At 53.0% G+C, this 14,380-nt stretch overlaps 1 protein-coding gene across 24 annotated transcripts in view; it reads left to right on the forward strand.

Moving 5' to 3' along the window:
• PFKFB3 (6-phosphofructo-2-kinase/fructose-2,6-biphosphatase 3) overlaps window positions 1–14,380 on the forward strand; it is a 184,573-nt gene that overhangs the window by 60,551 nt on the left and 109,642 nt on the right. For 23 of the 24 annotated variants that reach the window (XR_010146569.1, XR_010146568.1, XR_010146571.1 and 20 more), the window contains 6 exons: window positions 7,743–7,868; window positions 9,340–9,436; window positions 10,244–10,310; window positions 10,825–10,899; window positions 11,253–11,309; window positions 13,693–13,817. Coding sequence is in view for 19 of the 24 variants with exons in the window: in XM_009457903.5 (XP_009456178.2) it covers window positions 7,743–7,868; window positions 9,340–9,436; window positions 10,244–10,310; window positions 10,825–10,899; window positions 11,253–11,309; window positions 13,693–13,817 (547 nt within the window). In the remaining 5 variants the exon portion in view is untranslated. Of the gene's footprint in view, window positions 1–7,742; window positions 7,869–9,339; window positions 9,437–10,243; window positions 10,311–10,824; window positions 10,900–11,252; window positions 11,310–12,668; window positions 12,694–13,692; window positions 13,818–14,380 lie in introns of those variants that run through there. The other variant, XM_054660685.1, reaches the window with a different exon arrangement.

Consider the following 14,380-nt stretch of genomic DNA (forward strand, 5'->3'; position numbering starts at 1 on the left):
GGGTTTCAAGCGATTCTCGTGCCTCAGTCTCCCGAGAAGCTGGGATTACAGGCGCACGCCGCCATGCCCAGCTAATTTTCATATTTTTAGTAAAGACGGGGTTTCACCATGTTGGCCAGGCTGGTCTTGAACTCCTGACCTCAAGTGATCCGCCCACCTCAGCCTCCCAAAGTGCTGGGATTATAGGCATGAGCCACCACGCCCAGCTGGGTGGGTTTTCTTTCTCCTAAACTTGTTGCCACCTTTATAAGCGGCCTTCTCATTGGAGGTCTGCAGCAGAGTTCCCTGAGGTTTATTATTTATTTATTTATTTTTTATTTATTCATTTTTGAGGTGGAGTCTCACACTGTCACCTAGGCTGGAGGGCAGTGGTGCGACCATAGCTCACTGTAACCGCCAACTCTTGGGCTCAAGTGATGCTCCCGCCTCAGCCTGTCCAGTAGCCGGGACTATAAGTGTGCACCACCACACCCGGCTAATTTAAAAAAATTTTTTCTTTTTTTTTTTTTAATTGATCATTCTTGGGTGTTTCTCGCAGAGGGGGATTTGGCAGGGTCACAGGACAATAGTGGAGGGAAGGTCAGCAGATAAACAAGTGAACAGAGGTCTCTGGTTTTCCTAGGCAGAGGACCCTGCGGCCTTCCGCAGTGTTTGTGTCCCTGGGTACTTGAGATTAGGGAGTGGTGATGACTCTTAACGAGCATGCTGCCTTCAAGCATCTGTTTAACAAAGCACATCTTGCACTGCCCTTAATCCATTTAACCCTGAGTGGACACAGCACATGTTTCAGAGAGCGCAGGGTTGGGGGTAAGGTCATAGATCAACAGGATCCCAAGGCAGAAGAATTTTTCTTAGTACAGAACAAAATGAAAAGTCTCCCATGTCTACCTCTTTCTACACAGACACAGCAACCATCTGATTTCTCAATCTTTTCCCCACATTTCCCCCTTTTCTATTCCACAAAACCGCCATTGTCATCATGGCCGTTCTCAATGAGCTGTTGGGTACGCCTCCCAGACGGGGTGGTGGCCGGGCAGAGGGGCTCCTCACTTACCAGTAGGGGCGGCCGGGCAGAGGCGCCCCTCACCTCCCGGATGGGGCGGCTGGCTGGGTGGGGGGCTGACCCCCCCACCTCCCTCCCGGACGGGGCGGCTGGCCGGGCGGGGGGCTGACCCCCCACCTCCCTCCCGGACGGGGTGGCTGCCGGGCGGAGACGCTCCTCACATCCCAGACGGGGCGGCGGGGCAGAGACGCTCCCCACATCTCAGACGATGGGCGGCCGGGCAGAGACGCTCCTCACTGCCTAGATGGGATGGCGGCCAGGAAGAGGCGCTCCTCACTTTCCAGACTGGGCAGCCAGGCAGAGGGGCTCCTCACATCCCAGACGATGGGCGGCCAGGCAGAGAGGCTCCTCACTTCCCAGATGGGGTGGCGGCCGGGCAGAGGCTGCAATCTCGGCACTTTGGGAGGCCAAGGCAGGCGGCTGGGAGGTGGAGGTTGTAGCGAGCCGAGATCACGCCACTGCACCCCAGCCTGGGCACCATTGAGCACTGAGTGAACGAGACTCCGTCTGCAATCCCGGCACCTCGGGAGGCCGAGGCTGGCGGATCACTCGCGGTTAGGAGCTGGAGACCAGCCCGGCCAACACAGCTAAACCCCGTCTCCACCAAAAAAATACGAAAACCAGTCAGGCGTGGCGGCGTGCGCCTGCAATCGCAGGCACTCGGCAGGCTGAGGCAGGAGAATCAGGCAGGGAGGTTGCAGTGAGCCGAGATGGCAGCAGTACAGTCCAGCTTTGGCTCGGCATCAGAGGGAGACCGTGGAAAGAGAGGGAGAGGGAGACCGTGGGGAGAGGGAGAGGGAGACCGTGGGGAGAGGGAGAGGGAGAGGGAGACCGTGGGGAGAGGGAGAGGGAGAGGGAGCTGGAGCTTAAAAAAATTTTTTCATAGAGATGGGGTCTTGCTATGTTGCTCAGGCTGGTCTCGAACTCCTGGCCTCAAGTGATCCTCCCACCTTGGCCTCCCAAAGTGCTGAGGTTACAGGCATGTGCCACCATTCCCAGCCTCCCTGAGATTTACTGCTGAGGAGGGTGTCTAGGACGCTGCTTTTTATAGACAAAGAACAGTAAAACAACAAAACAAAAATTACTATATCAGTAAGCTGCATTATATTCTTGCCTTGGAGGCACCTTAACGGGATGCCCTGTTGCTACATCAGCATGGTGGTAAATGCTTCTTACAAAACCTGTAGCTTCCTTTGCATGCATCCTGTAACTCCTGCTGACTTACTGAATTTGTGAGTCAGCATAATGGTCAAGAAGTACCTTTTTGACTGGCAAGGTCTAGCTTTCCTTTCTGTTCATCATCACTAAAATTCAAGAGCCTCTGTGTTCTGAGGGATCCTGGGTACCAGGCTGAGTCCTAAGATGGTGCTTGGGACTTGGTATTACATCAGAAGTTGCCATGATCAGTGGAGCAAAGGAGGGGGTATTAGTACTGGTCAGGCCAGTGCAGGATTGTAAGCAACAGGTAAAAGACAGACTTTTAAAGCACCAAACTTTCTTTTTTGAGACAGGGTCTCACTGTCACCCAGGCTGGAGTGCAATGGTGCAATCATGTCTCATTGAAGCCTTGAACTCCTGGGCTCAAGCAATCCTGCCTCAGCCTCCTGAGTAGCTGGGACTAGGGGCATGTGCTACTGCGCCCAGCTGATTTTTAAAAATATTTTTGTACAAACGGGGTCTCTCTATGTTGCCCAAGCTGGTCTCGAATTCCTGGCCTCAAGCAATGCCCCCTTGGCCTCCCAAAGTGCTGGGATTACAGGTGTAAGCCAGTGTACCTGGCCTTTTTTTTTTTTTTTTTTTTTTTTTGCCTCTTAAAAACAGTGGAATGAGACAAACTGCCAGCTTGTCTTTGCTCAGGATTTAGACAACACAGGAAATTGAGTCTGAAGAAAGGTTGATGTGGCACTCAAATACGGATAGAAAGACTTTCATCTCAGTAGCGAGTTACGCCAGCTGCTGGTGTTCTAGCTTAAGGAAGCTGGGTGGGTGATGTCCTAGAGAAATCCCTGCCTTATCCCTGGGTAGCCCCTACAGTTTATTTTCTGGGGATGCATTCTGTGTTAGGGTTTGAGTCAGTGGGGGATACAGGCTGTGCGGGCTGCTGCCTGTCTGTCTGTCTGTGCATTGCACACCATCGGAGAGGTTAGTAACTTAATCTAGCCAGGAGAGCAGGAGTAGGAACCTAGGGGTGCCAGCCTCTCACTGTCCAGGTGGGGGATTCACCATCCATCTGGCTGCTGCTTTCCATAACTGGCTCCTTGTGTCACTGTATCCCACGGCTGAGTGTTCACCAGCTAGCCTTCAGTTTTCTTTTGGCTTCCTGTGTACGTTTGCCTGCAGGGAACAGGCCCCAGTAGGCAGTCTCCATTGTACACTAATGGTACTGCGGGCTTGTAGACAGCCAGGGCTTAGCCCAAAGGTACTACTCAGCCACACTGACCCTGTATCCCCCAAGTAGCCTCTGTCTCACGGGTACCCAGTGCATGTACCTAGTGCATGTGCCCCGTGAGCGAGCGTGTCATGAACGTAGCAACCTTGCAGAATTGAAGTTCCGTGCCTGGGACTTGGTGACTTTCTGGGAGGACTTACCCACGTGGCCATAGTTGTAACCATGACAACACTTTGAGCTCGAGTCCCCCAGATTCAATTCGGGTGTTTAGTCTGTTACCCAGGATCTTTACACAGTTGTTCCTTCCCCTGTAATCCGGTGACATCTGTGTTCCCCCAGGCATGTTTCAGTTGACCTGTAAAGTCGACATCTAAACACATTTAAGTTTCACAACTTTCAAAAACTTTGGGTGTGTGAAAAAGAAGTTAAAATATTGAACATTTACATAAAATGAAATGAGACACAAATACTCTTTGGAAAATCTTGTGCTAAACTCAATCATTTTTTTTTTTTTTTTTTTTTGAGACAGAGTTTTGCTCTGTTGCCCAGGCTGGAGTGCATTGGTACAATCTCGGCTCACTGCAACCTCTGCCTCCCAGGTTCAAGCGATTCTCCTACCTCAGCAGATGGGATTACAGGTGCCTGCTACCACGCCTGGCTAATTTTTGTATTTTTAATATAGATGGGGTTTTGCCATGTTGACCAGGCTGGTTTCGAACTCCTGACCTCAGGTGGTCTGCCCTCCTCTGCCGCCCAAAGTACTGGGAGACCATGCCCAGCCAATACTTACCTTTTTTTTTTTTTGAGACGGTGTCTCACTCTGTCACCCAGACTGGAGTGCAGTGGCGTGACCTTGGCTCACTGCAAGCTCCGCCTCCCGGGTTCACGCCATTCTCCTGGCTTAGCCTCCCGAGTAGCTGGTACTACAGGCGCCTGCCATCACGCCTGGCTAATGTTTTGTATTTTTAGTAGAGATGGGGTTTCACTGTGGTCTCGATCTCCTGACCTCGTGATCCGCCCGCCTCGGCCTCCCAAAGTGCTGGGATTACAGGCGTGAGCCACCGTGCCCGGCCTAATACTTATCTTTTCTAATCACTGTGCCTTGCCAGGGGGGGTGATGAGGCGGGTGGGGGGTGTCTCTTTTTTGGTGGTAAAAAGGCCCATTGAGAAGAGAAGAAGAAACTGAGGGTCACAGAATTAGAAACATGAGATGTGCTGTGAGTTTTTAAAAGGGGCTGAGGTTGGAGAATAAGACAAAAAGATTTAGTAAGGATTTGTGATTACCCCATCTGTCCCAGACAGTGGTGGGTGTCTGAAGGGAGGGACAGGTGCAAACACCTCAGGCGCCCCTCTCTTTGTTTTTTTTGTTTTGGGTTTTTTTTTTTTTTTTTTTTGAGACAGAGTCTTACTCTGTCACCCAGGCTGGAGTGCAGTGGCGCTATCTTGGCTCACTGCAAGCTCCGCCTCCCGGGTTCACGCCATTCTCCTGCCTCAGCCTCCCGAGTAGCTGGGACTACAGGCGCCCGCCAACACGGCCGGCTAATTTTTTGTGTTTTTAATAGACGGGGTTTCGCCATGTTAGCCAGGATGGTCTTCATCTCCTGACCTCGTGATCCGCCCGCCTTGGCCTCCCAAAGGGCTGGGATTACAGGCGTGAGCCACTGTGCCCGGTGCGCCCCTCTCTTGTTCTGCAGTCAAATGCTCTACCCCTGAGCTATACCCCCAGTTATAGCGCCCCTCTCTTTGAATCTTACTATGCGACAGACCAGTGCATAGGGAGAATGGCTCTGCTTTGCCAAGAAGGGACTGGCAGTTTATTTGGGTTTGAAATCCAGTCTGACCTTTTGCCCTGTGTATTTACTCTGCTGTCTTTATTGTTGTTATTGTTATTTTCCCTCCCTAAATGTCTACTGCCAGAGGAGATTTGTTCCTATGATTGGTGGGTAGACATAATCCCCTGTTGGATAAATCAGTCAGCCTCTGCTTCCTTGGCGTGGTTCCAACAGAAATATTCTGCGTATGTGCACAGCTGAGAGTATGTGTGTGCGTCTGTCTCTGCATATCTGGGTGCTCTTAGGAGCAGCGGTGCGGTAGGGACACCTGGTAAGACCAGGAGGGACCCTTGGCCTGGGGGAAGGGTCAGTGGATGGGTATTGTTTCCAAGGAGTTGCTGCTACTTTCCTGATATGGCAGCTACAGCTGCCAGAATGACCCTGGGCACAGTGGGGTGTGCCTCACTGGCTTTCGGGGAGGCCACCATCTCTCCGTGTGCCCCTGGGGACACAAGAAAGCCCCTGGGTGCTTGGTGCTTTGTGCTTGTTTGTTCCACTCATGTGCTCAGGATGCCCGGCTCACCCTGGGCAGTGAAAAGCATCTGTTTTCGAGGAACTGTTTGTTCTAGGTCACTGGACATCAAGAGCATGGCAGCCCAGGGCTTTTAGCGTCTCCTCATCTGCTGATAGCCTGTCTGTCTCCTTACTCTGCCTGCTGAGAAGGCCACTAATGGTCTCCAAATAGCATGGAGGGGACAAAGGCCCGGCATGCCATGCCTGCCTCCCTGCCTCCGCCTCCAGGCCTAGCGGCAGATCCTGGACATTGACTTCAGTTTGGAGCCCTGCTGGGGGGTCCGGCTTACAGAGGGGCTTCTTTCCTGAGCTGCGGCCCGTCTGAGGGGTGGTGGCTCCTGCAGCCTAAGCCTGCTCAGCTCGGACATCAGGGCCTCTGTCCAGTCTGACATCTGCCTGGTTCTGTGTGCAGCTTTCAGAGGTTTTCCTGCAGGCCATGTGGGCTGTCTCTGGGAATGATGAGGACAGCCAGGCTAACCACGTGGCAGTGAGTGCTGGGCAGTGCCGCCCAGGCGGGAGCTGGCGGGTATCATCTGGCCCTGGAGCTTGCATGTTGGCAGGATGCGGGAGTTGCCTGAGACTCCCAGGGCCAGGCGACAGCCGGGGAGATACTGGGCCCTCGGCTCCCAGAACAGGGGGCTTCTGGCTGCTTTCTGAAAAACCCAGCAAAACCCCCCTTCCTGCTGTTTTGTCTTACTGAGATGCCAAGACCGTCGTGTAGCAGCGGAAGCCAGGAGGGAGCTGGCAGGCAAGAGCATCTCCAGGTTTCCTGGAGACAGTGGTGGAGCCGGCCCCTGGCTGAGGCTTCGTGACCGGCCCTTCCCTCGGCAGGGCCCCAGCATTCATCCGAGCCTGGCACCAGAAGAGGGGGTCAGACAGGGCGTGAGAGGCTCAGGGGTGGAGGATTTACCTGTCCACTGGGGTAATTTTAGCATTCTGCCTCCCTGACCTACTTTCATTTGATAAACTCTTTTCTTCTAATTATTTTTTAATTTATTTGTTTGTAGAGGCAGGGTCTTGCTATGTTGCCCAGGCTGGTCTCAAACTCATGGTCTCAAGTGATCCTCTTGCCTCGGCCTCCCAAAGGGCTGGGATTACAGGCATGAACCACCACGCCTGGCTGTAAACTCCTACTTTTAAAAATTGCCTTTTTAAAGATTTTTTTTAGAAACGCTGCCCATACCTCTGTGTGGAGGTTTGGATATTGATGGTGGGCCTCTCTGTCTCTTGACCCCTGGGCCCCAGCCCCTGCCCCTCTGTCCCCATGTTGTGTTGGAATCCACCCTCTTGACTCTTAGCCCCACTCTCCCTCGGGAGAGGAATCCTTTCCTCCCACCCGCAGGAGCATTTCCACTTCCACTGTGGTGTCAGTCACTGGTTCCCTGCTAGGTTTAGCGCCCTGGGTATCAGCTCAGGAATTTGGGGTTGGGACTGTCTTTGCCAAGTAGAACCTAAAGGCAGGACTGAGGGACAGGGTGTGGCTGGGGGGCTGTGGCCACTAGGGTTGCCTGGTCCCACTGTGGTACAACGCCAGGGGCTTCAGGATGGGGAGATGAAATGAAAATTTCGATGAATGCTGGGTGTGGTAGCTATGCCTGTAATCCCAGCACTCTGGGAGGATTGTTTGAGACCAGGACTTCGAGACCAGCCTGGGCAACACAGCGAGACCCCATCTCTACAAAGATAAAAAATTAGCCAGGGATGGTGGTGTACACACTTGCAGTCCCAGCTATTGGGGAGGCTAAGGCCGGAGGATTGTTTAAGTCCAGAGGTTTGAGGCTGCAGTAATCATGGTGGCCACCGCACTCCCACCTGGGCAACAGAGTGAGACCCTGTCTCAAAAACATTTTTGGTGAAATTCTTCAGTGTTATTGTTGGGTGTGGCCTCTGCTCCTCTTCTCCGGTCACTTGGTTGATGACACACCCTTCTTGCTTGTTTTTCCAGCCTGTGGGCCAAAGCTGACCAACTCCCCCACCGTCATCGTCATGGTGGGCCTCCCCGCCCGGGGCAAGACCTACATCTCCAAGAAGCTGACTCGCTACCTCAACTGGATTGGCGTCCCCACAAAAGGTGAGACTGGGTCTCAAGGCCGGACCCCTGCACGTGCAAAAACTTGACCTTCCATCTCAGTTGCTGGTTTCACAGGCAGGACCACCCCTGGGTGCCTCTGTCCCCTGGTCGGGGAGTCTGATCCTGCCTCCCATACAGCTGGGTCCCCCTTCACACTGTGTCTACACCCTTTTTCTTCTGTTGGGGTTTTCTCCTCACTGGCCATTCTCTTTCCCACTCCCCTAAGTCCTGCCCCGACTCAGATTTCACCTCCTTCAAAGCCATCTCCAGCCACCTCAGTCCTTTACATTCCTGTCGCACTCAGTCCTAGCTAACATTCCTCTGCTGATAGCCCTAAGCACTGCCTACTGTAGATCAAGGGTCTTCAACCCCCAGGCTGTGGACTGCTATGTTGGGTGGCCTGTTAGGAACCTGGCTGCAGGAGGTGAGTGGCAGTGAGTGCACATTCCTGCCTGAGCTCCGCCTCCAGTCTGATCAGTGGTGGCATTAGATTCCCATGGGAGTGAACCCTATTGTGAACTGGGCATGTGAGGGATCTAGGTTATGTGCTCCTTATGATAATCTAATGCCTGATGATCTGAGGTGGAACAGTTTCATCCCAAAGCCGTACACCCACAACCCCTCCCTGTCCGTGGAAAAATTGTCTTCCACGAAAGTGGTCCCTGGTGCCAAAAAGGATGGGGACCACTGTTGTAGACGACACATTTAAGAATCTCTGCTTGGCCTTCCCAACTAGATGGGGAACATCTTGTGGATAGGCACTGGGTATTTTTTTTTTCAATTAATTTTATTTGAGATTCGGGTACATGTGCATGTTTGTTACCTGAGCATATTGCATATTGATTGGGGATTGGGCTTCTAGTGAACCTGTTACCCAGATAGTGAACATTGTACCCAACTGGTTATTTTTTAACCCTTGCTCATCTCCCACCCTCCCCTCTTTTGAAGGGATGGTTTTTATGTTTACCATCCCCGCTGTGCCCAGCTCAGTGCCCAGGAACCATGGGACACATGCCCCCCGCCCTGGCCCTGGCGGCTGCACCAGCAGAAGGGTTGACCTAGATCTGGCGGTGGGCATGAGGCCCCACTCGCTTTCTGATACCATTGGTGGAAATGTGTTGTCCCTATTTTTGCTAGACTTGGGGCCTCCCCCCACCCATCCTCACAGTCTCAGTCTCTGGTTTAGGATATTGTGGGACTGGGATTGTAGACTTGGCTGGAGGGGACAGTGTCGCAGAGCATGCGGCAGGGGCATTGCAGCTGGACTGGGGAAGCCGGGCAGCCTGTGCCCTGCTGTCCTCAGGAGTTGAGGGTAGCGTAGGACTGGGCGCCGGCATTGCTTCCACACCATCTCATTCAAGTCGGTGTGGTTGGCCTGGTGGCTCTTCCTTTGGTCGATCCCATGGTCCCGGTGTGAGCTGGCCCCTTCCTCCTGCTCGATCATCCAGACTGTTCTCTTTCCCGTCCACAGTGTTCAACGTCGGGGAGTATCGCCGGGAGGCTGTGAAGCAGTACAGCTCCTACAACTTCTTCCGCCCCGACAATGAGGAAGCCATGAAAGTCCGGAAGTAAGGCTGGGCCTCGGGAGTAAGGCAGGGCTGCAGGAGTAAGGCTGGGCCGCGGGCGTAGGGCTGGGCTGCAGGAGTAAGGCTGGGCCGCGGGCGTAGGGCTGGGCTGTGGGAATAAGGCTGGGCTGCGGGGCTGCGGGTGTAAGGCTGGGCTGCGGGCTTGGGCTTGCTTTGTTCTGAGCCAGGCTCTGTAGGAGGCAGAGAAAGCCGGCCTGCGGGTGGGTCCTGCTGGTGGCTTCAGGGCTGTGCAGTGTGGGAACAAGGTTGCTGCTCTCATCTGTTCCCTGAGGGTCTCACTGAGCTGACCCTCACTGGGACAGAGCCGCAGAAGCACCCTCACTGAGAATTAGCAAGTCCTGTTCATCGGGAGTGTCTGTTTATGTTTGGAAAGGATTTCTTGTTAAGTGCGAGTTGATTGTGAAACCCTAGTGCAAGGGTGTTCGGCCCCGGCTGTATGCTGGAGTCTCCTGGGGGATGCTAAAACCCCTGATGCCAGGCCCCACCCCAGACCAGTTAGCGCAACTCTGTGGGTGGCTCTGGGCAGCCATTTCTTAGCAGCTCCCCAGGAGTGGTTCCCGCGTGCAGCCCGGTGCGAGCACCGCCTCCCGAGGGTTCCTGAGGCCACCCGTGTGGGGCCCCAGGTTGGAAGCCTCTGGGCCTGAGGGGTGCTGGCCAGCCTGCCCAGCGCTAAGCAGTGTAGAATGGAACCACCAGTTACTCTGCTTGTCGGGGTGCGTCGGGAGTTGCTTGGGCTGCCCCAGCGGATGCACCGGCGCTGACATTCGGGCAATGTCTTGTGCATTCCAGGCAATGTGCCTTAGCTGCCTTGAGAGATGTCAAAAGCTACCTGGCGAAAGAAGGGGGACAAATTGCGGTAAGTCCAGGCAATGTAGCCGGCTCGGTGTCCAGTCCCACCCATGAGGGTGTCCTCACCGGCATGGGGTGTACCGAGACCTGTGCCTCTGGCCCTGAGGGTGGAGGAAAGCAGGTGGCCAGGGCAGCCCAATGGCTCAGGAAGGCGGATGTGGGGTGGACTCAGGGACCCACCCCCTCTGTGGCCAGTCCCACACCTCCAGGGTGGGCAGGACTCGAGTTACCCACAGGACCACTGGCCCTTCCTTGTACACTGTCCCACTGCACATTACTGTTTTGCTTGTTTGCTTTTGGGGTATTTCCCCCACGCTACCACCCCTGAGTGCTGTTGGTAGCTGGGGGAGGCCTGCCTCCTAAGCACGCCCTGGAGAGGACTGTGGGCAGGCACAAGCTCCCCTGAAGCACTTTTGGGGCTTATTCCTGGAGATGATGGGTCTGGCATCTTTGCTGTTCTGGTAAACGTTGTTAAACTCAAACTTAGAGTTTTCTTCCTGGCCCTTTGCTCTCCATATCAGGTTTTCGATGCCACCAATACTACTAGAGAGAGGAGACACATGATCCTTCATTTTGCCAAAGAAAATGACTTTAAGGTGAGCCGAGCGTCTTGTGTTGTGTAGAGGGCTCAGGAGAGAGGAAAAGGCCTCAGGAAGCGGCCTGAGTCCTGCTTGGTCCTTCCCCTCCTGCTGCCCATGTTCCTTAGTCCTACTCGGTCCCTCCCCTCCTGCTGCCCACGTTTTGTGGCCTTAAATTTGGGCCTTTGTGTGGTAGGGCTCTTGGGGGCCGTGGGGCGTTCCAGAGGCTGCAGTGAGGAGGTGGGTTTTCCTGTCTTTGGGAGTTGGTGGGTGGCGTGCTTCCGCCTTGTCCGGGTGATGACATCGCAGTTATGGCAAGGTTGATCCTTCGTGGTGTTTGTTTTCTAACATCCCCACCTCACTTCCACCAGGCGTTTTTCATCGAGTCGGTGTGCGACGACCCTACAGTTGTGGCCTCCAATATCATGGTAAGACAGCCGGGAGCCCCGTGCTTCTGCGGCAGCGTAGACCACAAGGGCATTTGCAGTCTGAGGAAGTGGGGGACTGGGTCCGGCTCAGAAGCGCAGCTGAGCCCTTAGGATGAGCAGCCCCCAGCTGGCTGTTGATTGGGAGGTCAGACCTACAGAGTGGTTTTTAACCCAGAGGCCTGTCCTGTGAGGGACTAGCTCCATCCAGGGCAGTGGGCAGGCTTGGATGGGACGTAGGAAATAATTCAGGGAGATAGGATTAGTTTCTTTTGGTGGCAGGAGCCTGACAGCTAGTGGTGATGGAGCTGCTGGGGCAGAGGGCAGCTCACTGCCCCTAATGGGACAGGTGGCAGCAAGTGGATCACTTGCTGTGACAGCTCCGGGAGGTAAGAATGCTTGGGCATTGGCAAAAGTCCATAGGGCTCAGCAGCCTCCTGAGTTTGGGAGGTAAGACTCTCCTCCTGCTGATGCATCTCGTGAACCTGCCACAAACCCTCCTGTCTGTGCTGTGCAGGGGAGCTTGCCCAGATAAATTGAGGGCACTTGGCATCATAACTTGATGAATTTCTCCAGTGTTACCACTTGATAGCAATATATATAAACAGGAATGGTTACTATGGAGACTTACTACAAGCTGCCACCCTGTGTTGGAGATAATTTCCTCTTCAGCTTAAACATATCAGAATATGACAATTCTATAAAGAAAAGCAGTTCTGAAAACTTAACACTGGGACGCTGTGGTGCTGGCATCTTTGCACCTTGCGAGGGGATGCTAAGCATGTGTTAGCCCCTGTATCTTCCCCAAGGTGGTGGAAGGATTTCTAGATATCTTTAGGAAATGAATTCCTGTTTCAGGAAGGGCTATTTGAATTGTGAAAAGTCAGTTTAGATTTGTCCAGTGGGAGCAGGAGGCTCAGAGTATGAGGGTTTGCCACCTTTCTTTGGCTGGGCACTCCTTGTTCCCCTTGGTAGACAGCAGGGTGCAGCTGTGAAGTCATTTTTCCCAGTGAGTGGTCACCAATGTGCTTAGCAAGGAGTTTAGCATTTGTCTGGTTGTCCACTAGCAGATAGTCATTTGCCCCAACCCACCATGTTCAGAAATCTCTTTCTGATGAAATCTCAAAGCAGCTTGGTAGAGCCAGGCATTTGTGAACTTAGATTTTTTTTTTTAAATTGTGGTAAAATATATATAATGTAAAATTTACCATCTTAATCATTTTTATTATTTATTTATTTATTTATTTATTTATTTATTTATTGAAACGGACTCTCCTTCTGTTGCCCAGGCTGGAATGCAGTGACACGGTCTTGGCTCACTGCAACCTCTGCCTCCCGGGTTCAAGCGATTCTCCTGCCTCAGCCTCCCGAATAGCTGGGATTACAGGTGTGCGCCACCACGCCCAGCTAATTTTTTTTGTATTTTTAGAGGAGACAGGGGTTTCACTGTGTTGGCCAGGCTGGTCTCAAACTCCTGACCTCAAGTGATCTGCCTGCCTTGGCCTCCCAAAGTGCTGGGATTACAGGCGTGAGCCACTGCATCCGGCCATTTTAGCTATTTTTTAAGTGTGCAGTACAGCAGCAAATTATATTCCCATTGTTGGGCAACCGCCACACTCTATCCGCAGGACTTTCTCATCTTCCCCGGCTGAAACTCTGTGCCAGGACACAGGCACAACTCCCCATTGACTCGATCTTTGAAGAGTGGCTGCCTCTCAGTGACGGCAGTGGTTGATGAGAATAAGAGCCCAGGCATTCAGAAATGCTGAGTTTCCCTAAAATCCACCTGGTTTCTGGGGCCTGTGCCACTGTGGGTGTTGGTAGACCTGTGTTGTTGCCTAGGAGAGCGAGCCCTGCAAAGGAGCCGGCACAGCCCTAGTTGGAGAAGCAGTTAACCACGGACTGGTCACACTGGGGCTGCCTCAGGCAGTGGGGGGTGGAGGAGAAACCACACAAGGCCAGAGGCATCTCTGGGAACTCCTGAGCATACCTTAGAACCAGCAGCCTCCTCCCGGCACGGGGAGCATTGCGGATCCTCACGTGGAGCTCGGTTGAGTTCAGCGCCAGGCTGTCTGGCGGTGACTCGGGCACGGGACAGATCCTGACTTGCTGGAGCATTCAGAGGTGTTCATTATGGAATCCCTGTGGGTTTCCTGTCTCTGTCCTTCCGGCTTCAGTTCTCCATCTCCCCAGGGAATCCTCCCCATGTAACATCAGGCTGTGACTCAGCCCCCAGCATCTTTCTCCCTTTCTCTTACACGCTGGGCCGGATAATCTTTATACTGAGCCTTCTGTGCGCTCCCCTTTTGAAAGCCCCAAATCCTGCTTAATCTCAGCAGAAAGCCTTCCAGCGTGATTTATCAGCCACCCCTTTGTGGTGTTGCAGGAAGTTAAAATCTCCAGCCCGGATTACAAAGACTGCAACTCGGCAGAAGCCATGGACGACTTCATGAAGAGGATCAGTTGCTATGAAGCCAGCTACCAGCCCCTCGACCCCGACAAATGCGACAGGTGATTCCCGTGGCTGGCCGTCTCTGCAAGACCCACATGAGGGTTCTTACTGAATTCTTGATGTTCCCACAAAGGATTTGCTCCTGGATACCTTTAAAAAAATTTTTTAAGACAGTTTTTTTTGTAGAGATGAGGTCTCGCTATGTTGCCCGGGCTGGTCTTGAGCTCCTGGCCTCAGGTGATCCACATACAGCCGCTGGATACCTTTATCAGCTCTCTTTGAAAATATCTTTTAAAAACAATCCTTGATGACAAATCATATTCAGTGGGAATATTTTGAACACTGTGTAGAAGTACAGGAAGTCAACATAGAGTTGAGCCTGATTTTGCTACTGTCCCTCTGATAGTTCCTTTCTTTTTTCTTTCCTTTCTTTCCATTTATTTATTTATTTACTTACTTACTTGCTTGCTTAGAGACAGGGTCTCCCTTTGTCTCCCAGGCTGGAGTGCAGTGGCATGATCATAGCTCACTGCAGGTTCAAACTTCTGGGCTCAAGTAATCCTACCGCCTCAGCCTCATGAGTAGCTGGGACTACAGGTGTGGGTGTCCACGCCCAGCTAAT

Source organism: Pan troglodytes, chromosome 8 (assembly GCF_028858775.2).
Source record: "Pan troglodytes isolate AG18354 chromosome 8, NHGRI_mPanTro3-v2.0_pri, whole genome shotgun sequence".
NCBI classification, from domain to species: Eukaryota; Metazoa; Chordata; class Mammalia; order Primates; family Hominidae; genus Pan; species Pan troglodytes.